The sequence below is a fragment of the Trachemys scripta genome, chromosome 3 (genome assembly GCF_013100865.1).
Source record: "Trachemys scripta elegans isolate TJP31775 chromosome 3, CAS_Tse_1.0, whole genome shotgun sequence".
NCBI classification, from domain to species: domain Eukaryota; kingdom Metazoa; phylum Chordata; order Testudines; family Emydidae; genus Trachemys; species Trachemys scripta.
Window position 1 is genome coordinate 65718842 of NC_048300.1, and position 23720 is coordinate 65742561.

At 43.5% G+C, this 23720-nt stretch overlaps 1 protein-coding gene and 1 long non-coding RNA gene across 2 annotated transcripts in view; one reads left to right on the forward strand and one right to left on the reverse strand.

The window, feature by feature from the left end:
- Window positions 1-289: 289 nt before the first annotated feature.
- PRKD3 (protein kinase D3) overlaps window positions 290-23720 on the reverse strand; it is an 85463-nt gene continuing 62032 nt past the window's right edge. The window contains exons 12-19 of the mRNA XM_034764953.1: window positions 21827-21879; window positions 20964-21036; window positions 17022-17128; window positions 16219-16380; window positions 14921-15019; window positions 5064-5331; window positions 3543-3628; window positions 290-2402 (exon numbers count right to left, since the gene is read on the reverse strand). Coding sequence (XP_034620844.1) covers window positions 2229-2402; window positions 3543-3628; window positions 5064-5331; window positions 14921-15019; window positions 16219-16380; window positions 17022-17128; window positions 20964-21036; window positions 21827-21879 — 1022 coding nt within the window. The 3' untranslated portion in view covers window positions 290-2228. The remainder of the gene's footprint in view (window positions 2403-3542; window positions 3629-5063; window positions 5332-14920; window positions 15020-16218; window positions 16381-17021; window positions 17129-20963; window positions 21037-21826; window positions 21880-23720) is intronic.
- Window positions 6398-12819, forward strand: LOC117874636. Its single transcript, XR_004645040.1, has 3 exons — window positions 6398-6792; window positions 10222-10341; window positions 12429-12819. It is a non-coding gene; the product is annotated as an uncharacterized LOC117874636 (long non-coding RNA).

A 23720-nucleotide genomic window follows, 5' to 3' on the forward strand; every position in this document is an offset into this window, starting at 1 on the left:
TCTCCAAGCCTGGATGTGACAAACTTTGCAGGAAATTAGGCCAACACTAAGCCAATGATTTCACAGGTGATCAGGCCACTTCAAAAATTAAAACTACAATTGACTCATAGACTCAGACTCATAGACTTTAAGGTCAGAAGGGACCATTATGATCATCTGGTCTGACCCCCTGCATGCTGCAGGCCGCAATACCCTTCCCTGGACTCTTCCTTTGAAGTCCCCAATCCTGTGTTTTAGTGACTTCAATCGGCTGAGACCCTCCTGCTAGTGATCCCTGCCCCATGCATACAAGCTGTTTCAATGCTCTCTGTGGAGGGACCAGTCCTGAAATCTCCCCTCAATGAGGCTGCAAGGTTAAGGGGGCAGATTCTGTCTCCTACTACAATTCCTTTACACTCTTCCAGCACCACAAAAGGGAAAGGACAATCCCCTGGAGAATTCCCCAAATGCAGGAGTGGTATGGGCAGCTCTACTCACCCACCCTGATTTTGATAATTACAATTAAAAATATTTTAGTCAGCCTACAAAAACGTTACCTCACCTAGAAGAGTAAGGAGACCCCGAAAGGCTTCAATTACTTTTGCAACCGAAACCTACAGAATTTACATTTTAAAAAAATATAAGGACACTACCCCAAAGCCAAGTTATTAGCTAGTTGGACTTATCTGGGAGATGCACAGCCTTGCATCAACTGCCAATAATACATGGCTGAAATTTCATCAGAAACTCACAACTTTAAGTAAATGGAGGCCTCCATTTAATATAGCGGGCATAAGGCTTTCTTCTTGAAACATGGCCGACTTTAACTGCCCAACTATCTTCCTGCACCATCATTTCAGAAGGAAACTTCTGCTTCCCTCTCCATTTGGCCACAGTTCTCAAGATATGGCTGGATATGTTTAAACGGAAGTTTCTGTTAAGAAGCTGAATTAGGAGTTGGTTTAGAACTCCTAATTCAGTTTCATAATCTGTAAAGTTTAGGAAGTGGGGAAGGGGTGGAATTGCAGGTTAAAGACTGGAAGGCTGAAATAGGAGGCAATGCCTCTTCCTCCTGTTAGTTCATGAATCCAGTTGCCCCGTTGGCAACAGTTTGTAGCGCAACAGCCCCTTTAACCCATGCTCAATTTTGATTTTTTCAGCAGGACTCCTAATTTAGTTTGTTCAACAGAAAATGAGAATTGAGAGTTGCCATCAGGCCACAACTACTGCAGACAGGCTGAGTCCGGGGAACCTAAAATGAACATAAAATACGTTTTTCAAAGTTATTCAAAACAGTAGAGGAAAAGTGTTTATACTTTTCTTTACTATTTTGCATATCCTGCTAGAAACTATTTTTCCACCGTGGAAGGATATGCTACATAAAAGTGTGTATGCTATTTGTGCACTACTTTGGTGATTTTAAAACAAAACGCCTTTGATACACACCAAAGACACATCCCAATCTTGCATATTAATGCACACCCTGTTGTGGTTTATTGCTCTATTGTAAGAGACAACGTTGAGGGCTACCACAGCTTTGTGATTGTCAGTTGGCATTCAACAGAAGTATGAAATCCGGTGTTACTATCTTATCTTCAGACATCTGGAGAAAGATCCTTCAATTCTACCGGGGCAAAGAAAGTCAAGCATTCAACTGCTTAAAACAGCGGCAAACGAGCATGTTCCTTTACCTTTATTGTTTTTGCATACCAGTCAAACATTCAGTCTTTTAAATTAGTCCTACTCCAGCATTTTCTGTTGTGATTTGGTCAAGGTATACGGTTTTGATTTCTTTTTACAGCCTCTTTCCACAATGTACAAACTAGGAAAGTGGAGATGTATCTAAATACCAGAAAACAGTACTCTATGGCTTAGTAAATAAGGGACTAGGAAACCATAAAAAAATTGTTTCATTATTGCATAGGCTACAAAAAACACAGAAAACTCACACCATGCATTCAGTCTGTATGCATTACACCTCAGTAACATCGTCCGTAACCATACAGCTAGTGAAATGTTACCCAAGTTGCTTATCCCATTGCCAGATCACATTTCATAGTTCAAGAAATTAGAGATGAAGAAAAACTTGTTAGGTCATTTTGCTCATCCACCTGCCAGTGCAGGATCCTTCATGGTTTTGTAGATTGAATCATCTGAACAACATTCAAAGAGCAATATCTGTCCAAAAAAGTATCAACATCAGTTTCTATCTGAAGCTCCCTTCTGTAATGAAGTTAGCATGGTGAATATTAAGGGTCTTCTTCCATATCATCTGGATTCGGGGCCATAATGAAATGTTTGGGGTACACAAGGTTGTGTTCATAAGCATGTTCTTCCCAGCGAGCATCATCACTCTCATGGGTAATGTAACGCTCTCCAATGCGAGTTTCAAACTCTCTAAGGTCAAGCCAAGTCTGATAATCCTTTAAAAAAATTAAGGTGAATGGTTTATGAAACCCATGGCAGCACAACAGTCATAAATATCCAGTTAGCAATTCAATACTTTTACTTTAATGTGACTAGGTGACTACAGACAAAAAGATATAGTGCAAACCCAAACAGGATTAGGTTCACCTGAAGGGGCTTGAGTTGAAATAAATTAAATCCCTCTGGTTTCAGTAAAAGTACTACACCTCTACCTCGATAGAACGCTGTCCTCGGGAGCCAAAAAATCTTACCACGTTATAGGTAAAACTGCGTTATATTGAACTTGCTTTGATCCACCGGAGTGCACAGCCCCGCCCCCCGAGCACTGCTTTACCGCATTATATCCGAATTCGTGTTATATCGGGTAGCGTTATATCGAGGTAGATGTGTATTACGTACAATTTACGAAAATGTAATGATTCCAAGACAAATATCTGAAAAATGTCTGTAAAAATGCTGTCCTTTCAGTTGAAATACTAATTCCATCAAATCATTGAGTGGGTTTTCCAGAGTTCTCTTGTCTGTCTGTGTGCAAAATTGTGAGATTATGTAGTTGTCAGAGATCAGAAAGTAGAAGGTACCCGAGTGAAAACTGAACCAACACTTTCCTTCTACAAACACACTTCACCTCATCTTGCCTCTTCTAAAATGAGTCATGGTATACATTCTGCTTTCATTCTCTACTTGAGAACAAATAGCATCCCACTCTGCCATGTATTTGAGGTGGAGTTGAGTGTTGATAATTGGCAATACTAAAGGAATGAACTCTCCACACCACTGCCAGATAGACAGTAAAGAGTAAAAACACAGAAAAATTAACAGTATCATAGAGAACAGGAAGGCAAGGTAAGATTCTGAAGGGCAGGGGGAAAGAACACATAAGGAGATGGGGAGATAGGAAGGACGCAGCAGGTAAGCATAGTCAATGAGGCTTGGTTCTCTCGCATATTAGATTAATTCTAGTTGCCATCTTCGTGGATGTGCATTGTAAGAGATTTTCATAATGTTGCGGTAAAAACAATTTACAGTTACAAAGTTTACAAAGCCTTTGAGCTACTTAATTTAAAATGTGATTCACTTAAAGGACATAGTTACATACCGCTTTTATAGAAAATAAGGTGGGCATTAGCTCTTACCTGTAGCCACGGGTGACTAAGAGATTTGTCAACACTGTAACGCTTTCTCATCTTCACTTGAAGCAAATTGTTTATTAAATCAATGGCTGGGGCGGGGGAAAAGCCACAGAACAAACAAATTATCAAAAATTCTACAGTATAAATACAAATCTGTCATCTCTAATGTAGTTTACATGTAACTCAAATTTAAGTGTTACCTAAAATATATACACAATGTATACTGTGTGAATCTTAGCCAAGCCAATGGCCTTTACAATAAGTTTTAACTCATGTTAGGAGAAAGCCAGAAAGGTAGTGTTTTGTTTGTTTAAAAAAAAAAAAAAAAACACACTAAAAACCGAGTTTACTGATTTACTCCAAATTGAGTTTATTGATTTCAAATTTACTGTTAAAAATAATGTACTTATGTGAGGGTGAAATCCTAGTCCGACTGAAGTCAATGGAAGCTTTGCCAAAACTGGTCCTAAATTAAAAGGGGTAAAGTTTTCAAAATGACTGGGGTACTTAAGAACCTAGGTCTCATCAGAAGTCAATGAGATTTAGGCTCCTCAGCCAGTTAGACTCTTTTGAAAATTTGATCTTACATCTTTTTAAAGTGCTCTCTCTTAACAGTAAGTTCCCACCATTACACACTACTATCACACATCCCTCCAGGTCTTAAGTATATACACCACTTATTTTATTATCATCGTGAATTTCTCAGCTAGAACTAGGCCCATGCTAAAACTCCAGGTCTGAACAACCTTGAAGTCTGCTAACATTTGGATCCAGATCTGAATATCTTCACTCACCCCTATTTCATTATTGCACTGGACCAGAATGTTCGGATCCAGAATTCTAGTTATACACCTCTATCTCAATAGAACACTGTCCTCGGGAGCCAAAAAAAAAAATCTTACTACGTTATAAGTGAAACCGCGTTATATCGAACTTGGTTTGATCTGCCGGAGCGCGCAGCCCCTTCCCCCCTCCCCCCCCGGAGCGCTGCTTTACCGCGTTCTCTCCAAATTCGTGTTATATCGGGTCACATTAGATCGGGGTAGAGGTGTATGCATGCCTATTTTTCAAGCTATCAGTCCCAACATACAGCCATGCCAGATTTAACTTGTCATTAGTTTTCATGAAGAGTACACATCTTTACTTCCAGCCCACCACTTTCTACACCCAGCACAAAAGTTACCTAAACCCACATTTGGTGTGTTCATACAATAAGCCATTATGTCAAGTTCTATCAACAGCTTTCTGAAATCTAGTTATATCTATTGGTTCTCCCTTTTCTCTAGACCAATTGTTAAATGTAATCCCATTTGACATTGTTTATCTTTCACAAATTCATGCTGGCTCACACCTATTATGTTAGCCTTTAACCAAAGAGTCATTCAGCTGTCAATTTTCACATTTCTGTCTGAATCAAACTCATAATGCAATTCAAAAATACCTGAATTCCAAAGAATTAATGTATATAAAATGCTATAAAAAAATCAGATCCCAAAAAGCAAAAGCTCTCTTGAATTTCTTTACCTTCACTAGAAATTTCCTTCCAGGGGTTTGGTGGATACATAAATGCTGCATTTTGGATTTGGTCATTTATATCTTCATCCTCATTAAATGGGAATGTACCACTAAGGCTCACATAGACAATTACTCCCACTGACCACATATCCAGAGAGCGATTGTAACCTTTACTCCGGAGCACCTCAGGAGCAAGATAAGCAGGGGTTCCAACCACAGAGCGCCTGAAAGACTTTTCGCCTATGATGCGCGCAAAACCAAAGTCACACAGCTTCACCTGTAAATAAATACAGTACTGTTAACTGAAAAATCTCTGGAAGATCTCACAGAGGAGCAACTGTCCAAACAAAAGTATGGTATCAGGCATTACATTTGCCATCATTTAATTATTGCTTGCACTGGACAAATTGAAGCAAAAAGCAATTAGTCCTATTCCTTCAGTGAGGTCTCCCTTTACATACTTGACTTTGGAAACTTACTAGCAAACTTGAGAAAAAACAAACAGTAACCTCTTCTGTAACTGTTGTTCTTTGAGATGTGTTACACGTGTCCATTCCGCTTCACTGCACATGTCTAACCCACTTCGGGTATGTGCACACCCACTGCACCAGAGACAGAGATTTGTCTCAGAGTGGTACCTGTCGGGGCAACACATGCACCCTATGCTGCCTTGTGATGGCATAAAGCGTGGAGCCGCCCCACAGCCCTTCGGTTCCTCCTTACTGGAGAGACTCTTGTTATAGAGGGGAAGGGGAAGGGTCATAGAATAGACACGTACAACACATCTCGACAAACAACAGTTACCGAAGAGTTTTGTAACCATTCTGTCTTGCACGTGCCCATTTCACTTCAGGTGATTCACAAGCAGCTCAATCTGGAGGTGCATTTCAGAGTCTACCTGAAAAACAACTGAAGGACTACTTGTCCAAACTAGGCGTTCTCTGGAATGCTGAGATACAGAATAATGAGTTGTAAAGGTGTGTGCCGATAACCAAGCTGCAGTCCTACAAATGTGTGTTACAGGCACTTGAACTAAAAAACCTGCAGAACTGCCTGAGATCTTGCCGAATGTGCTACTACCCTGCTTGTCAGGGTTATATTGGCAATGTCACAACACATATGCAAGAGAAAATCCATGATGAGATTCTCTGTGCTGAGACTAGAAGGGCCTTCATCCTGTCTGCAACTGCTAAGAATAGTTGGGATGACAACCTAAACAATTTGGTTCTGTCCAAATAAATACCTAACGCCCTTCTGACATCCAAAGTATGGAGCGTCTCTTCATCCTTATTGGGGCTTAGGAAAGAAAGTCAGTAAATTATATCACTTGATTGAGATGGAATTCTGATATTACTTAAGGCACAGTTTTCGGATGTGGACGTAACTTTGTCCTTATAAAAGGCTGTGTAAGGAGGGTCAGCTACCAAGGCTTGTAATTCCCCCACTCTTCTCTTTCATGGACAGATTAAGTAAAGAGCAGGTTGCCATCGGTTCAAAGCGTTGACCCATCTACTTTGTTAACACCAGATTTGAACCCTAGGGATATAACCACCTAGGGATATAACCTGTCCAGACCCTTTAAGAACACTGGCCAGTGATTGGAAAGTGGAAACTGGAGATAGCTCCCAGGTAAACCAGGATGGTACTAATGGATAGGCCTTGTTGTTTCAGGCAGAACAAGTAATCCAAGACATGGTGGGAAGAGGCCCAGACTGGAAAACATCTTTCTGCTATAACCGTAAGGAAAATCATTTTCACTTCAACAGAAAAGTACATTGACTAGAAGGTTTTCTGCTATTCAGGAAGATGTTTTGTACATTCTCTGAACACTCTGCCTCTTAAGGCATTAATTATGGAGCATCCAAGCCATAAGATGGACAGCAGACAGGTTGTGATGCAGGAGTCAACCGTGGTCCTGCAAGATCAGGTTGGGTTCTGATGGTAGTGTCAAAAGAGCCCTGACACAGAGGCTCTGCAGACTGGAGAAAAAATGGTTACCTACCTTCCGTGACCATTGCTCTTTGAGATGTGCTGCTCATGTCCATTCCATTCTAGGTGTGCGCTTGCCCATGTGCCTCGTCGTCAGAGATTTGTGCCTTAGCGGTATCCATAGGGTCGACAGTGGCACCCCCAGGAGTGCCATGCTCATGTGCTGGTATATCAGGCACTGCTGACCTTATACCCGCCCAGTTCCTTCTTGCTGGAAACTCCAGCAGGGGGGCAGGACAATGGGTAATGGAATGGACACGAGCAACACATCTTGAAGAACAGCCGTGAAAGATAGGTAACCGTTTTTTCTTCTTCGAGTGCTTGCTCATGTTGATTCCATTCTAGGTGACTCACAAGCAATGCCAATGGAGGTGGGCTCAGAATTCACGGTCTTGCAGCACTACCCTGTCAAAGCCAGCATCGTCCCAGACCTGCTGGGTAAGCACATAATGGGACGCAATCATGTGGACAGACAACCAGGTAGCAGCTCTACAGATCTCTTGGATCGTCACCTGAGCCAAGAAGACTGCTGATGACTAAGGTTGCAAGTTTGTCATGGAGGTCATGGATTCTGTGACCTCTGGAGCGGCTACCGCCCCACTCCCCAGCAGCAGCAGGAGTTTGGGTGTGGAAGGGGGCTCAGGGCTGTGGGTTGGGGCACAGGAGGGGATGAGGGCTCTGTGCAGTGCTTACCTCAGGGCAGGAGGGCACTCCCTGGAAGCAGTGACATCCCTCAGCTCCTAGGGAGAGGCACGGCCAGGAGGCTCTGCATATTGTCTCTGCCTGCAGGCACCGCCCCCATAGCTCCCATTGGCTGCAGTTCCCGGCCAATAGGAGCTGTGGAGCCAGCGCTCAGGGAGGCAGTGTGCAGAGCTGCATGGCCATGCCTCCACCTAGGAACCGAGGGATGTCGCCACTTCCGGAGAGGTGTGGAGTCAGATAGGGAGCCTGTCAGCTCCGCCAACCCCTCCTTCTCCCAGCACCAGTGTCCCCTCCACCCCCCGTGGCGAGCTGCGCCCCACCCCCCAAGATTTAGTCAGGGGTACATAGTACAAGTCATGGACAGGTCACGGGCCATGAATTTTTGTTTACTCACCATGACCTGTTCATGACTTTTACTAAAAATACCTGTGACTAAAACATAGCCTTACTGATGATGCTCGCACTCTAGTCAAGTGAGCCTTGACTATTGTGGGTGGAGGCATATTCGCCTGCTCATAGCAGTATCAGACACAGGCTGTGATCCAGGATGAAATCCTTTGAGCAGACACTGGGCAACGTTTCATCCTGTCTGCCATCGCAACGAACAGCTGTGTTGACTTGCGAAACAGCCTTGTCCTGTCAATATAGAAGGTCAGTGCCCTCCTGACGTCCAGGACGTGTAACTTGTGCTCCTCCTCGGATTTATGGGGCTTCAGAAAGAAGACCGGTAAGAAAATGTCATGGCCGGTATGAAACTGGGAAACCACCTTGGGCAGGAACATTGGATGCAGCTGCAACTGGATCTTATAGGGAGGTTCTGACGTGAACACCCTGATCTCAGACACCCTGCGAGTGGACTTAATCACCACCAGGAACGAAACTTTCCAGGAGAGAAGGAGAAAAGGGCAGGAATCCAGAGGTTCAAAGAGAGGTCCCATGAGCCTCGACAGCACGAGATTCAAATCCATGGGGACAGGGTCCCAGACGTGAGGGTAAAGACACTCCAGACCTTTCACGAACCAAGCCATCATGTCATGAGTGAAGACTGACCTGTCTTGGAATGGTGGGTGGAAAGCCAAAATAGCAGCCAGATGAACCCTAATCGATGACAGGGACAAGCCCTGAAGTTTGAGGTGCAGAAGATAATTCATGATAACCTGCAGTGAGGCCTGTTCAGCTAGGACATGTCATTCCAAAGCCCAGCACATGAACCCTTTCCACTTTGCCAGGTAAGTTGCCCTAGTGGAGGGCTTTCTGCTACCCAGCAAGACCTGTTGCATCCGGTTCGAGCACTCCCGCTCTTCTGCATTCAGTCATGTAGTAGCCATGCCGACAAGTACAACTCCTTCAGGTTTGGGTGCAAGAGACTGCCGTGGTCCTGGAACTGCAGGTCTGGCCAGAGAGGGAGCCGCAGCGGCACAGCTACTGAAAGGTCCAGCAGCATGCCGAACCAGTGCTAGTGAGGCTACTCGGGGGCTATCAGGATAACCTTTGTTCTGTCCTGTTTGATCTTCACGAGGACTCTGTGGATTAGCGGCACTAGCGAGGTGTAGTACATTAGGGCTACGGACCATAGGACCAGGAAAGCATCTGACAGGGAATCCCTGTCCATCCCCCGGAGTGAACAGAACACGTGGCATTTCCTGTTCTGACGGGACGCGAACAAGTCCACCTGGGAGGTCCCCAAATGGAAGATCATACTGGCTGCCTTCGGATGGAGCGACCACTCGTGGCGAGACAAGAAGGTCCTGCTGAGGTGATGTGCCAGCACTTTCCTGGTTAAGGGCAGGTGCGCGGCTACCAGATGCGGCACACAAAATTCCCAAAGGCTCAGAGCATCTTGGCAAAGGGCTGACGACCTGACTCCGCCCTGCCTGTTGATGTAATACATCACAGCGGTATTGTCCATGAAGACCTGTACTACCTTGTCCCTCAGGTGGGCAAGAATGCCTAGCAGGCCAGATAAACTGCCTTTAGCTCCCTCCCTGACATGGATGTGAAGGGCCAGATTGTCCCACAGCCAGTGACCTTGAGTGCTGAGCTCGCCCAGATGCACTCCCCAACCCAGGACCAAAGCATCTGAGACTAGGGTCAGCGACAGGGACAGGGCCGCAAAGGGAACATCCAACTCTACAACCACCACTCTAGGGACGACAGGATGTGATCCAGCATCTTGACTACCCAGTCTAGATCGTGTCTGCTGGGGGTGTAAACTGATGCCAGCCGCGCTTACAAAGGCTGGAGGTGGAGCTGGGCATGACTGACCATGTATGTACAGGCGACCACGTGGCCCAACAACTGCAGGCAGGTGTGAGCCGTGGTGAGCAGGTGGTTCTTCACGTGGAAGACCAGGTCCGACATGGCCTGAAAGTGAGCCTCCGGAAGAAAGGAGGTTCACATGGAGTCGAGAACTGCCCCGATGAACTCTATTCATTGAGCTGGCCTTAAGATGGATTTTTTTCTCATTTATCAACAGGCCCAGGTCGTGGCAGGTAAAACGCACCAGATCAAGGCTCCTTTGTAGTTGTTCCCGGGACCTGCCCTTGATGAGCCAGTCATCGAGATGTGGGAAGACCTGGACTCCTTGACATCTCAGGTAAGCAGCCACTGGCGCCATACATTTTGAGAAGACCCTTGGAGCCGATGAGAGGCCAAAGGGTAGCACTGTAAACTGGAAATGGTGTTTTCCCACTATGAAATGGAGGAACCGTCTGTGACCTTGGAATATGGAAATAGGCATCCTTCAAGTTGAGGGCAGCGTACCAGTCAAAGAGAGGTTACAATTTGTTGTTTTCTGTTTCTATTTTCTTTACCCGAAATAAGCAAACAGCAAAGCATAAAAATAAGCGCCAGTAAACAACTGCAAAATGAGAGCTGGCCAGATTGGAGGCAGAAGAAAAAGAGAAAGGATAGATGCTAATACCAGAAGTGGCAGTTAGAAAATGTTAAAAACCCTAAGCTGAAGCCACCCAGAGAAGAGCCGTGGAGCTAAGGCAGCAAGAAGTTGAGAGTCATGGAGCTGAAAGACGGAGGCGGAGGAGGAGAAGAAGGAGAAGAAATACAATCTGGAACTGTTAGAAAAACATAGAAAGATCTCAGAGTCCCCAACACCTCCCTCCACTCAATGAAGCCTCAGCTGGGACCAGTTATGTCCTGCATACAAAGAGACAGGTTGCATTCATGAGTACTTCACCACTTTTGAAAAGCTATGTGAAGTTCAACAGAACCAGGATAACCCAGCATCTGCTGGAAAAAACAGGGATAGGAGAAATCAGACCAAGACACAATGGGTATTCTGTTGTTGACAAGGCAGTCAAATAGACTCCTTGGAATTTCCAGGCTGTCTAGAAGAACCCAGCAAAGAAGAAAAGCAAGGAGGTGGAGGTTTCCTCCTACCATTTTTCTGGAATTACTCTGTGGGAATTCTATACCACTGAGTACGCACAGAATTCATGTCCCCTGCAGATTTCTTTGCTTCCCCGCAGAAAAATTACTTGTGACGGGGGAAACAAAGGGAAGCCACAAAGGCAGTTACACATCCATCCCCAGTGAGGGCCTGTCTTTGCAGGAACCCGGAGCAGCAGACAGAAAGGTAAATCACAGGGGCACCCCAGCCGGTGGCTCCTACCCTGCGCTGGGCTCAGCGGCTAGTCCCAACTGGGCTGGGGGAGGACAGGATTTCCTCTTCCCCTGCAAGAAGCGGCCAGGAGTCAGACCCATCCCCAGAAACCTCCCCAACTGCATGCACCCCTTACCCCCACATACAGTTCTCAGCCGTAGCAGGGAAGGGTCACTACGCAGGGAGCTGCTCCCCCGGCTGCCCAACCCCCAAGCATCTGGATCCCCATACCCGGACCTCACCACCCCCCGCACTCAACACCCCCCCGCAGAGCCTTACCCCCCTGCATTTGGAACCCTCCCACACAAACCCCCCTGTGTCCAGACATCCGCCAAGCCCCTCTCCCCTACATCCAGACCCCACCCCTGTACCAGACTACCCACTGCTGAGCCCCCTGTACCAGACTACCCACACTCAAACCCCCACCCTCCTGCATCTGTGCCACCTCAAGCCTTGCACACCCAGACCCCCCCGCTGAGCCCCACCCCCCGCTGAGCCCCAACCACCTTCACCTGGACCCCCCCATGCCACACAGTCCCATTCCCCCCACATTCCCTACTGAGCTGTCCACACCCAGACTGCCACACACAGAACCCTCTCACCCCACACCTGGACCCCCCCCCCAACCGTGGATCCTGATGGGTTGAGCCTGTTTGCTCCACACCTTGATTGGGGGCCAGTACTAGGCGTGAGAGATTCTGTCCCGCTCACTATCTTGGTGCATCTGATGTGGAGGGGCAGGCTGCGGGGTGTTTCTGAGGCAGGGTCAGATGTCCTGTGTCAGGGTCAGATGCAGTCTCACTGCCAAGTCCACGTCCCCAGGGGTGGGGGAGCTGCAGGGTGGTTTCCCACCTCCATGCAGACAGTGACCTGTGCTCCCCACTGCCAGGCTGGAGCCTCCACATTTATTTATTGACCAATTAAAATACCCAGAGTTTTAATATTGTGCACAGAATTATTTTTTTGGTGCAGAATTCCCTCAGGAGTACTGAAACGATTGGTTTGTCTAGCCATGAAAAGTGGGCATCATTGGCATGACTAAGGGCAAAACTGTTTCTTTTTAGGGAATGAAGTGTAAATTCCTAATGATTTCAACGTTGCCCTGGAATCTCTGAGACTGCGAAGCTTTTCATCAATCTACTGAGAGAAGAGGATTCTCACAAGTGAGATTCTTTATAATCTGTTGGATTTCCTACGACAGACCCAAGGACTGAAACCATGAAAACCTGCACATCGTTATTACAGTTGCCATGGCTCTGGCTCAGAATCCACTCCATCTAATCCAGCTTGGAGGGAGGTCCTGGCCAGGAGTTTGCTCTTTTCCAAGATGGACTGGAATTTCTGCCTGGCATCCTCTGGTAACTTGTCCGTGAACTTCAGAACATTGTCCCACAGGGAGAATCAGCAAGGCCTAACGGTTACAGATACAAAACTGCAGGCCAGCCGTGGAATAAATCTTTCTACCAAAAAGGTCTTCTGTTTTCACTTTTTTATTTTTTTGGGGTAGAAGATTAGCCATCCCTGATGCACTCTTTCATTTATGGCTGAGACAACCAAGGAACCCAGTGAGGGATGGATGTAGAAATATTCATAGCACTGGAAAGGGTCATGGTACCCTCACTCAAGTCACTTGGCTGTCGATGGCAGAGAAGCATTTACCACTACAATCTTGTGGGCTCTAGTATGGTTTCATGTACAGACAGAGCCACTCAGGAAGGTCCTGCTGTCCTCATTATGTCCAGTCTATGGGAGCCCTCCTGAACCACTTTGACCTGGATGTCCAGAAAGAAACCAACCCTCTTTAGCAACTGGTAGGCCCTTTAGTCATCCTAAAGAAGCGATGACACCCCAGACATCACCGCCTCATCAAGTGATGAGGAGGAATGCAAAGAAGTCTGAGCTGGAGCTTCCTGTACCTCCCCAGGTGGAGGTTCTGGTATATGAGGATGCTCTTGGTCAGTATGAGCCTTGGTACTATGGGTAACATCCTGAGTCTCCTTATGGGAGCTATCCCATCATCTGCTTGGGGATCTAGAGAGAGGAGAACCAGAGAGAATCTGATGGTGAGTTGAAAGCCCCATGAGTTTCATAAATCCATTGGTAGGGTATAGGAGCCCACCCTCTACCAGCCCAAAGATCCAGATCCCTGGACTACCATGGGACCTCTGCCAGGTTCCAGGAGCTGAATCCTCTAGAGAAAGGTGAGAAATGCCTTCTAGCCCTGGAGCGAAAGGCACGAGCCTACCTTAGACTCCAAGGAGGAACCCAAGTTGCCTGCCCAGAAAGACGCTGTGCCACACGGTGCCAATGTGCAGTGTTGTGTCTCCAGAGACATCAGTACTGGTGACAGCATGCTGGGCTTGCCTCTGGATGGCACCAGGCAAGCAAGCACTGGAAGTCTGAAGCCAGCCACAGCACCAATCTTACTTGCAGGTACATCTGGTGAAGCCTGAGGCTCAATTGGTACCAGACGACTTGTCTCCTGCACTGCTGAAGAATGCAGTACTAAGAGGCGTAGCAGGTCTCACACCGTGGCATCTGCCTCCAGCATCACTGGTACCAAGAGATTCTCCTGATGATTGTATTGCAGAGGTCAGCCTCAACGGTGCATGCACCGGAGTCAATGACCCTGGGTTAGACAAAGTCAGTATCCAGGAGCACCTCTTCCCCAAAGACACTCTACACTGCCCTCCAGCTTGCTTGCTGATCGAGATCACTGGTGCTGTCTATCTTTTGGAGGAGGCTGGCTCTTTCAAGACACATTGTCCATGCTTCTTCCTTGTTACCAGGGAAGGGGAATAGCACAGAGTCTCCGCAATGTCTGGAGGGGCACTTCTGACAGAGGCAGAGGTACTTGATGTCCACCCCTTTGGTCCAAGGCTTGAAGTTTCTACAGATATGGGAACAGTCTCAGATGTGACCCTCACCGAAGCACTTTAGACTGCTGCAATGAGGGTCACTTACCAGACTTCTCACAGCCAATGCAAGTCTTAAAGCCCAGGTACCAGGAGTTGGCAATCAGAACAAGCAAGAACTGACAATCTAAGCAAAACTAAGTTAACTAACAATAAAACTTTACTCTAAAGGCCTAACTATTGATAACTACACTAACTATATACAAGAAAAAAATCCCTGAAAAAGAGATTAGCAACCCTGACAATCATGGGTGGTTAGAAGGGACTGAAGAGGGTCAGGGGCAGCTCTGCCCTTTATATCATTGTGCAGCAGCATGAGAACACATGCACCACCCTGATAGGTACCAGTAAGGGAAAAATCTCTGACTCTGGCGCACTCGTCTGGCACACGCCTGAAGTAAAATGAACATGTGCAATCACTCAAAGAAGAACATCTATACTTATTCAATAAATCAGTACACAAAATACATAGATAATTCATAAGGTAACAATACAGGCACCTCACATAATTCTAGTTATATTTTGGGTGAAAACATCAGTAATACTGTCCTATGACAGATCATTTTTAAGCTCTAAATTCTATATTTCTTCTTTAGTGGAACAGTGATTTAGGATGAAACATTTGTTAAATTTTCACTCACCTGAGGGAATGGTTCTGCTGATGCTAGTAGTACATTTTCTGGTTTTAAATCACAGTGCACAATATTCTTGAAGTGTAAATTTCTCAAAGCAACAAGTATCTACAAAAGGAGGACAGGTATTTTCAAAATGATTAGGACCGTAAGTGTCTAAGCACCAAAGATCAGACACACAAAGTTGTACAATAATTTAGAACTGTACAGACTTCTCCAATTTGCTGTGCTTTCACATTGTGCAAGTGCTTTTTTTTCCTGATCAAAATCACAATTGTTAATTTTGTTTGGGGGAAGGCAGTTTTTGAATATTTTTATACCACACATGGACCGTTATGAAAACTTAATTTGAGGTGTCTCCTTTAAAACATAACCAATTACACCTTTGCTGCAAGATGGCTACCTTTAATCTGCTATTGTGTGTCCAGGGAGGTTGAAGTGTTCTCCTACAGGTTTCTATATATGGTAACCTCCCTGGACACACAATAGCAGATGTAAAGGTAGCCATCCTGCAGCAAAAAAACTTCAGGACCAGACTCCAAAGAGAAACTGCTGAGCTTCAGTTCATTTGCAAATTTGACACCATCAGCTCAGGATTAAAAGAAGACTGTGAATGGCTAGCCCAGGGGTCGGCAACGTTTGGCACACAGCTCGCCAGGGTAAGCACCCTGGCTGGCCGGGCCAATTTATTTACCTGCTGACGCAGCAGGTTCGGCCGATCGCAGCCCCCACTGGCCATGGTTCGCCGTCCCGGGCCAATGGGGGCGGCGGGAAGCCGCAGCCAGCACATCCCTCGCTCGCGCCGCTTCCCGCCACCCCCATTGGCCCAGTGGGGGCCACGATCAGCCGAACCTGCCACGTCAGCAGGTAAATAAACTGGCCCGGCCCACCACAGTGCTTACCCTGGTGAGCCGCGTGCCAAACATTGCCAACCCCTGGGCTAGCCAGTTACAAAAGCAGTTTCTCCTCCCTTGGTGTTCACACCTCAACTGCTAGAAGAGGGCCTCATCCTCCCTGATTGAACTAACCTCGTTATCTCTAGACTGATTCTTGCCTGTATATTTATACCTGCCTCTGGAAATTTCCACTACATTCATCTGACGAAGTGGGTATTCACCCACGAAAGCTTATGCTCCAATACATCTATAAGGTGCCACGGGATTCTTTGTCGCTTGTTAAAGCTTTGTCTTCTTTAAATAATGATTGAATCTAAGCAATACCTGGGGCTAAATTCTACTCACACCAGTTTAAGAAACCAAAATCTGGCCCCTCTTCTTCACAAAAACAAACAGAAATGGAATACCAACCTGGGTGACCATGAACTTAGTGATTCGTTCTGGCAGCCGACTTTTCTCACTAGAAAGAATCATCTCCAGCATATCTCCATGCAACTTTTCCATCACAACAAACACCCGTTCTGGGGTTTCAAACATACATTCCAGGTTTACAATCCCAGGGTGGTGCAAATTCTAGGGAGTTACAACATTCACATGAAGAACAAAAGAGATACAGCATTGATTGAACAGTAGGAAAATTACACTTATACTAAGCTATAAAATCAGAAAGCATATATAAATGGAGAGTTAGGGATTAGAAACAAAGGGTATGAGGCAGAAGGCATTTCAAGGTGGCAAGATTTAACAAATGAAATGTGCCAATTGCCAATATTAAGATTACTTTTGTCTGGAAAAGGAAACATCTGAAGTGGACAATTTTGTATACGATACAATCAGACAGGAATATAAAGGAAAAGAGCAAAATGTTTGTATGGATTGATGGGCAAGTCATGCAATCAACAGAACAGAAGTCACATGAATTTCAGCTGCTGCTTCAGGGAGGCCCCAGAAAGCCTAAGTATATCTTCTCCCTGGGTCTGTGCTGGCAGTAAGTAGACAGCTGTCAACAATAAGCTGACAACTCTGCTTCCAGCTGCTCACAGACTCCCTGTCTTTCAGCGCCCCCTCTAACAGCCGGGCTCAGATTTCAAGGATTGGGTCTTATGCCCAGCTTAGTAAAGCACTTAAGCACATGCCACAGAATCACAGAAAATCTTTTCCTTTGACAGGACGCAGAGCTCAAATGTGGATTTTATTTAAAATGTATTTTGTACCTGCAGAATGGCAACTTCATTGCGAAGCTGACTTTCCTGTTTTGTGGGGAATCTCATCTTATCAATGACTTTAATAGCCACATCCCTTCCAGTCTTCCTATGTTTTCCTAAAAGAAAAGCAGCACCACCCATCAAACAGCAGAAAATCATTCTTTAACAAAGTTACAGCCCTCTTTGTGGAAATGGGTACATTTTTCACAATCATAAATGTTAATACACATCTGAGTTGAAAATTGTAACTGTGATATGAACGTAATTATGACAGTAAGTAGTCTCAATCCTGAAATGCAGGATTTTTCTGCAGCATAAATTTAAAGTGACTGTTGCTTTGCTGTCCAATCTGTGCATTGATATTATATATATTAGGTGAAACTCACCCCATGCAGATGACCTGCAAAAGACCTATGCGCCATTAAGTCTCACATAAACCCATAAAATCCTGGCCTCTTCTATGCTGATGCTCAGGGTGGGATGGAAAAAGTAAGGATTCCTCTCTCCTGTTGTCCCAGCAGCAAAAGGATACTTCCACTGTCTGCCGGAATGTGCTAGAAGGCACATCCAGCTAATTCACTGGCTGGCACGCCATATGCCCAACAGGGTATAGTCTACATGAAGAGGGATATGGTAGCCCCAAGCAGATGTGCTGCCATCTGAAAGCTCTAAATGACCGGTTAAGGAAAACAGGCTGATCCTGGAGGGGGTGGGGGGAGGAGGTGTGTGTGTGTCTTGCTGTGCTATGTTTCACCTCAATGGAAAACATTATACCCTACACGGACAGGATGTCTCAAATGCTGATCGGGCAGCTGCCCACCCAGCACCCCAACCCATACTCAGTTGTTTTCTGTAATGTTAGAATTAAGCCCTCAATGAAGAGGGCAGGTTAATGAGGTCAGACACAGAAGGACCTTAGGAATCTAACACACACATCAATATTAAATCTAGAATGAGATTGTAACAAAAACAAAAGGTAATGTCTGCTCAGTGAAAGTGCTGAAAACTCTTTTAGAAAAATGTATAAAATACACAAAAGTCCACAGCTATAGTGTAAGGGGCACAGAGAATACTACGGTGCACTGCTAGATAAATACTACAAGGAGGTCAAACTACTGCTATATAAACAACCTAGCTAGACCTCACCTGGAGTTCTGTATTCAGTACTGATGGTCATGGCTTAGTAATTGCTCCTGAAGGTTGTTGGATGGAGCAGTCAACATAATGTACCTGCCTTAAAGATTTATATGATGAATAAAAGGTTAAAAAAAGGCTTATTTCCACTGGACAAAACGAGTTAGACTTAATGGAGGCCTGACTGAAGTTCCAAATGGCAACAAAGTAGCCAGACTTCAATAATTGAAAAGTAAAAATAATTAAATCAGATTAAAAAAAACTAGTACAATGAAAAGCTTGCAATATATCCTGGGCTGATAGAAGAAATGGCATGAAGGTTGAAATCCTTCCAAGGAGTTTAGGAGATCTGTTTTGAGGCATTCAGTATCAATACCAAATAAAACCCTTGGTTGACATATGGCTATTCTGAAAATGACATAAATTGTAGCCACCTGTACGGGTTAAAAATATATATATAAAATTAAAGGAAGAGGTTCTAGCTCCACTAAACATCAAATTATATCACAATGCCACAGAAATAAAGTCAACAGTGGACTAGACATATTCCTTCTGGATACTGGACTTCATTAAAGAACATCAAACCAGGAGACAATATTTGGTTAAGTAAGGAGAACAGACTAGAGCTGTGCTCACACACAGGTGAAGGATTAACATTAAATACTGTAAGTGGGTTCAAAATGGCTTTAAACATAGCCCTTTAATATGGTATTGCTGTCAAATCTTACACCAGTAAGAGATCAACCAAATTTTCTCCCTAGCCCCACAACATTTTTTACACCTTTCAAAAATGAAAGGTAATGTGAATAGAGGGGCAAATAGAAATAAAAGTTAGATATCAATACACCTCTATCCCGATATAACGTGACCCGATATAACACGAATTCAGATATAACGCAGGAAAGCAACACTCCGGGGCAGCGGGGCTTCGTGCTCCAGAGGATCAAAGCAAGTTCGATATAACGCAGTTTCACCTATAATGCAGTAAGATTTCTTGGCTCCCGAGGACAGTGTTAGATCGGGGTAGAGGTGTACTTCAAAATGTATTCAATTTTCAGTATCTACAAGTTCAAAATTTTGTCCTACATTCTGAAAAAAAAGCAAAAATTTCTCTCATACCTAGAAATAATTAAACCAATAGGATGTTCTACATGAAATTTTCTAAAATACGGGAACACAAAAATGAACCAAAAGTATTTTATTCACTATATGTTAATTAGAAGGATGTAGATTCAAATTTTAAAATGAATAAGAATATTCAAATTTATGGTATAATGATTACCAGAACCAATCTGTGAACTGTTGGAAATAAATAGTGTAGCAGTGTCGGTTCCAGGATATTAGTGAGAGAAGGTAGATGAGGTAATACCTTTTATTGGACCAACTTCTGTTTGTGAGAGAGACAAGCTTTCAAGCTTACATAGAACTCTTCTGGAGACAAAGAGCTCTGTGTAAGCTCAAAAGCTCGTCTCTCTTCATCAGAAGATGGTCCAATAAAAGATATTACCTCACCCAACTTTGTCTCAGCAATAAATAGATCAATGCAGTCAGAACGTAACATAAAAATAAGACTATGGTTATATTCTCTTTTCTTGCTCTCCCATTTTCTTTGCGATTGTAGTATCTTAAATGTGTTACATCATACATGCATTTTTAAACGGTGGAGTGAACTAAAAAAAATTTTGGACAACTGCTTCATACAAGCATTAAACATATTGGCTTAAATAAGTATTGAATCAAGGAGTAATTGTACTAAACATCAAGAGGAGTTTCTATACGAAGAACAGTGTAAATTATGGGAGTAGATCAAAAAATGATAAACGGGGAAATTGTCTAATTCTGTCACAATCTCTCTTTCCCACCCCACACTCCCACCTTAAAAGAGAATCCTTACACAAAATGTCATGTTACCACTTTCCATGGAGTCCAGAAGCAAAAGAAATTTCTGTCAAGACTGGTGTACAGCTACCAGCCCATCAACTTATATCTCCATCACAAAATTTTCAGAGTAAGAAGAGTATTAATAGCACAACTAATATACAGAAGAATTAAAGTTTCAATGCTTTGTAGACAATGAAGGCAAAATGGAAAGGATGTTTTCTTTCTTTACATTGACCTTTAATTACTGTTCTTTTGCCTCCTTCCTTGCTTTCTGATGGTGGAGTCTTAACAGGTAACAATGAGGGGGGATTTGATAGCTGTTTTCAACTACCTGAAAGGGGGTTCCAAAGAAGATGGATCTAGACTGTTCTCAGTGGTGGCAGATGACAGAACAAGGAGTAATGATTTCAAGTTGCAGTGGGGGAGGCTTAGGTTGGATATTAGGAAAAACTTTTTCACTAGGAGGGTGGTGAAACACTGGAATGGGTTACCTAGGGAGGTGGTGGAATCTCCTTCCTTAGAGGTTTTTAAGGCCAGGTTTGACAAAGCCCTGGCTGGGATGATTTAGTTGGGGATTGGTCCTGCTTTGAGCAGGGGTTGGACTAGATGACTTCCTGAGGTCCCTTCCAACCCTGATATTCTATGATTCTGCTCTGGGAAGAGGAGACATGAAACGGAAGGAAACTAGCAAGACTGTTCCGATGATTTTGTCTCGTTTCCAGATTTCATTTGCTCATGATTTCACATTACAAATAATATGTTGTAACTTAAGCATTTTAACACAAAAGATTACAACAGCAGAGCTGTATGTCATTGGGACAACTCAGATATGAGTAGATATATGAAATGTGACTGTAGCTAATATACGTACACTATATTACACCAATTACACCTCCAGCATGAGCACAAATGAAGCAAAAGTTCACAGTAACTTACCTCCATATACAATGCCAAACTGACCGGAACCTAGGACCTCATCAGCAAAGATCTGATACACAGAGCTGATATCCTATTGCATGAAAGAGATAAGCCACAAACATTAGGAGCAATCAGAGAACAAATGTCCATTTGGAGATTCAATGATACTGGCTAAATTGTTAATCATGCTTTTAACAAATAGTTTGAAATTAAAGTTGCTTTGGTAATTTTAAAACTATGGGGCAGATTCAAAGCTGCTGTAAGTTGTCGTATCTGCCTCGTTGTATTTAACACTATCGTGACAGTACAAAAGTATTCATTTTCTTTACTAACTGATATATATATACATATACATAACATACACTTATTTTTCTGAATGTTGGTGAATATCTGCTATCTCATTCTTAAAAATTCCAGAACACACTGTTAGTTCAATCTGTTCTGGGTTCTAAAAAAGACAGTCAAACAAAAGGTTAAAAACCTGTCTACTAACATTAATTATTTTTCACTCAGATCTCCTGCCCGTAAGTAAAGGAAAATATAAAAAATTAAGCCAAAGTATTTGGAGTATTATTGCATCACCTACAAATGTATTTTTCCCTTTGTGTGTGTCTCTCATTAGTTTGGAAAAGAAATAAAAGGGAAGAAACTTTCTCTCAGGAAATTCTAGTCATTGTATTACATATGATGACACACACTTACCAAAATATCAATGATGTCAATAAGGGAGACTGCTTTTATGTACCTAATGAGAATAGAGAGTTCCATGGCTGTAAAACCTTTAGGTGTTTTACCTTGACCGTTTTATGAGACATTCTTTCTTACTATCAATTGCTTTAAAAGAGTTTGGGTACATAATACCATTTTTGCACATGACTCACCACATTCTCCTGGATCTGGCAATTTGAAACAGAGATGCTGAGAGATAACTCCTCTGCAATAAGAAGGAAAATATAAGACTATAAGAGAATAAAAAGTCAAGTTTTGTTACTGGTTAAAAATCATTTAACAGACTTCTAGCAATGTAGCTAGGGTGAAAAGCTGTGCACTGGTGTTCTGCAGGAAAAATATATATTCAGACTCAAAAGTCACATGTTGATTTAGACAAACTGGTCTGGATTTTGTTTTGTGAAGCAATAGTTGGGATTAGTAAAATGCCAAAACTGATGGGAAAAGAGGTAAAAAGATTAGCACAATTTGTACAAGGCCAGAAGCTGGAAACTGAAGATGAAAGTAATTTGCCTACTACATCGTAAATTGCAGCAATTCTCTGGTAGCGGTACAGAAAAGTAATCAAGTGACAAAGTAAAACAGATCATTTATCTTAACCAAAAGGAATTGTTAGCTATCTGCAGAGTTAAGGAACTTATATGTAATTGAGTAGGTAAATATAAGCAACTAAGAAGGAAAATATAAAGTCAAGCAAGATACAGACGAGCATGATAATTTAGAAAATATTGTCTGTGCGAGTTCTATTCTAAATGTTAGTTTTGTAGATCTGCTGTGGGGGACATAATTCTGCTAAATTTGAGAGCAAATCTGGAAGGTTGATCAGAGACCTCTTCAAGTAAAAGAAGCAGACATGGAAGTTGAGAGCACACAACATTTCTACTGTAAGTCTTCAGCAGAGACCCAACTTTGACATGAAGTTTAGGAGTATAACCTCAATGTACAAGGGAAGAAAATAGACAAAACATAGCAACAATTGCCTTTTCCTTTGACTTCAGGTTGGAGTCAAGCTTCTCAACAAAAGGACAAAGACTAATTTGCCAAGTGAATTTTCAGACTATGCTGAACAAATCCCTGGACAATATGAATGTCAGGCATATGTCAAACCAGAAAGAGCCTTGAACTCTAGGAACACAATTCCAGAGCACAAAGAGAAAGCCTGTTGCTTCCTCTCTTGCCATCAATGCTCCATCCTCAAATCAAGGCTCTACAGAACTGGCATGGTAACAAATAATTCACTCGGATTAGGTTTCTCTGAATATTGCACCAGAACCTCTACAGGTTCACGCATGTCTAATGATTGTACTCTTCTACTTGAGACTGGTTAGGCCTCAGTTGGGACAAAATATTCAATTCTGGCCAAGAAACAGTTGAGTTCAAGAAAAACAAAAATTGTAAGAAATTTAGAAAATAACATCAAGATATACATAGCCTAAACTGCAGTAAGGATAAGGTAGTTAAATGGAAGAGGAACTTTGTAAAATCACCATTACTGGAGTTATTTAAGACTACATGTGACACCCATCTATAGAGATGCTTAGAGAGCCTGAAATCAGTCCAGTTACCATGCAGGTGTATGGTGGGCAACTACCGGCCCCTTCCAGATAAGCTGATGCATGTATAAAAATAACACGTAGATTGACAGTTCTCCACTGATCACATATCTGAGGAGACTTAAGAGCATAACTTATTCTACCCAATAACATCATTAATTTACATTCAAAATACTCCCTCAGAAGCTGCCTATATAAGTTAATTAGCGAGACAAGGTGGGTGAGGCAAGATATTTTATTGGACCAAGTTCTGTTGGTGAAAGAGAAGCTTTTGAGCCACAGAGCTCATCCAATAGAAGATATTACCTAACCCACACCCACCTTGACTTTCTAACATCTAGGGCCCAACACAGCTATAACTATACTGTGTACAACTATATGATATAAAAGTATACTGAATCTACCTTCAGTTCTCCTTCCCTCTCACTTTAAGTCAAGCTACACTCACTGGGGAACTCTGCCATTCTAATTTATTAAGACAAAGACCTAGAGA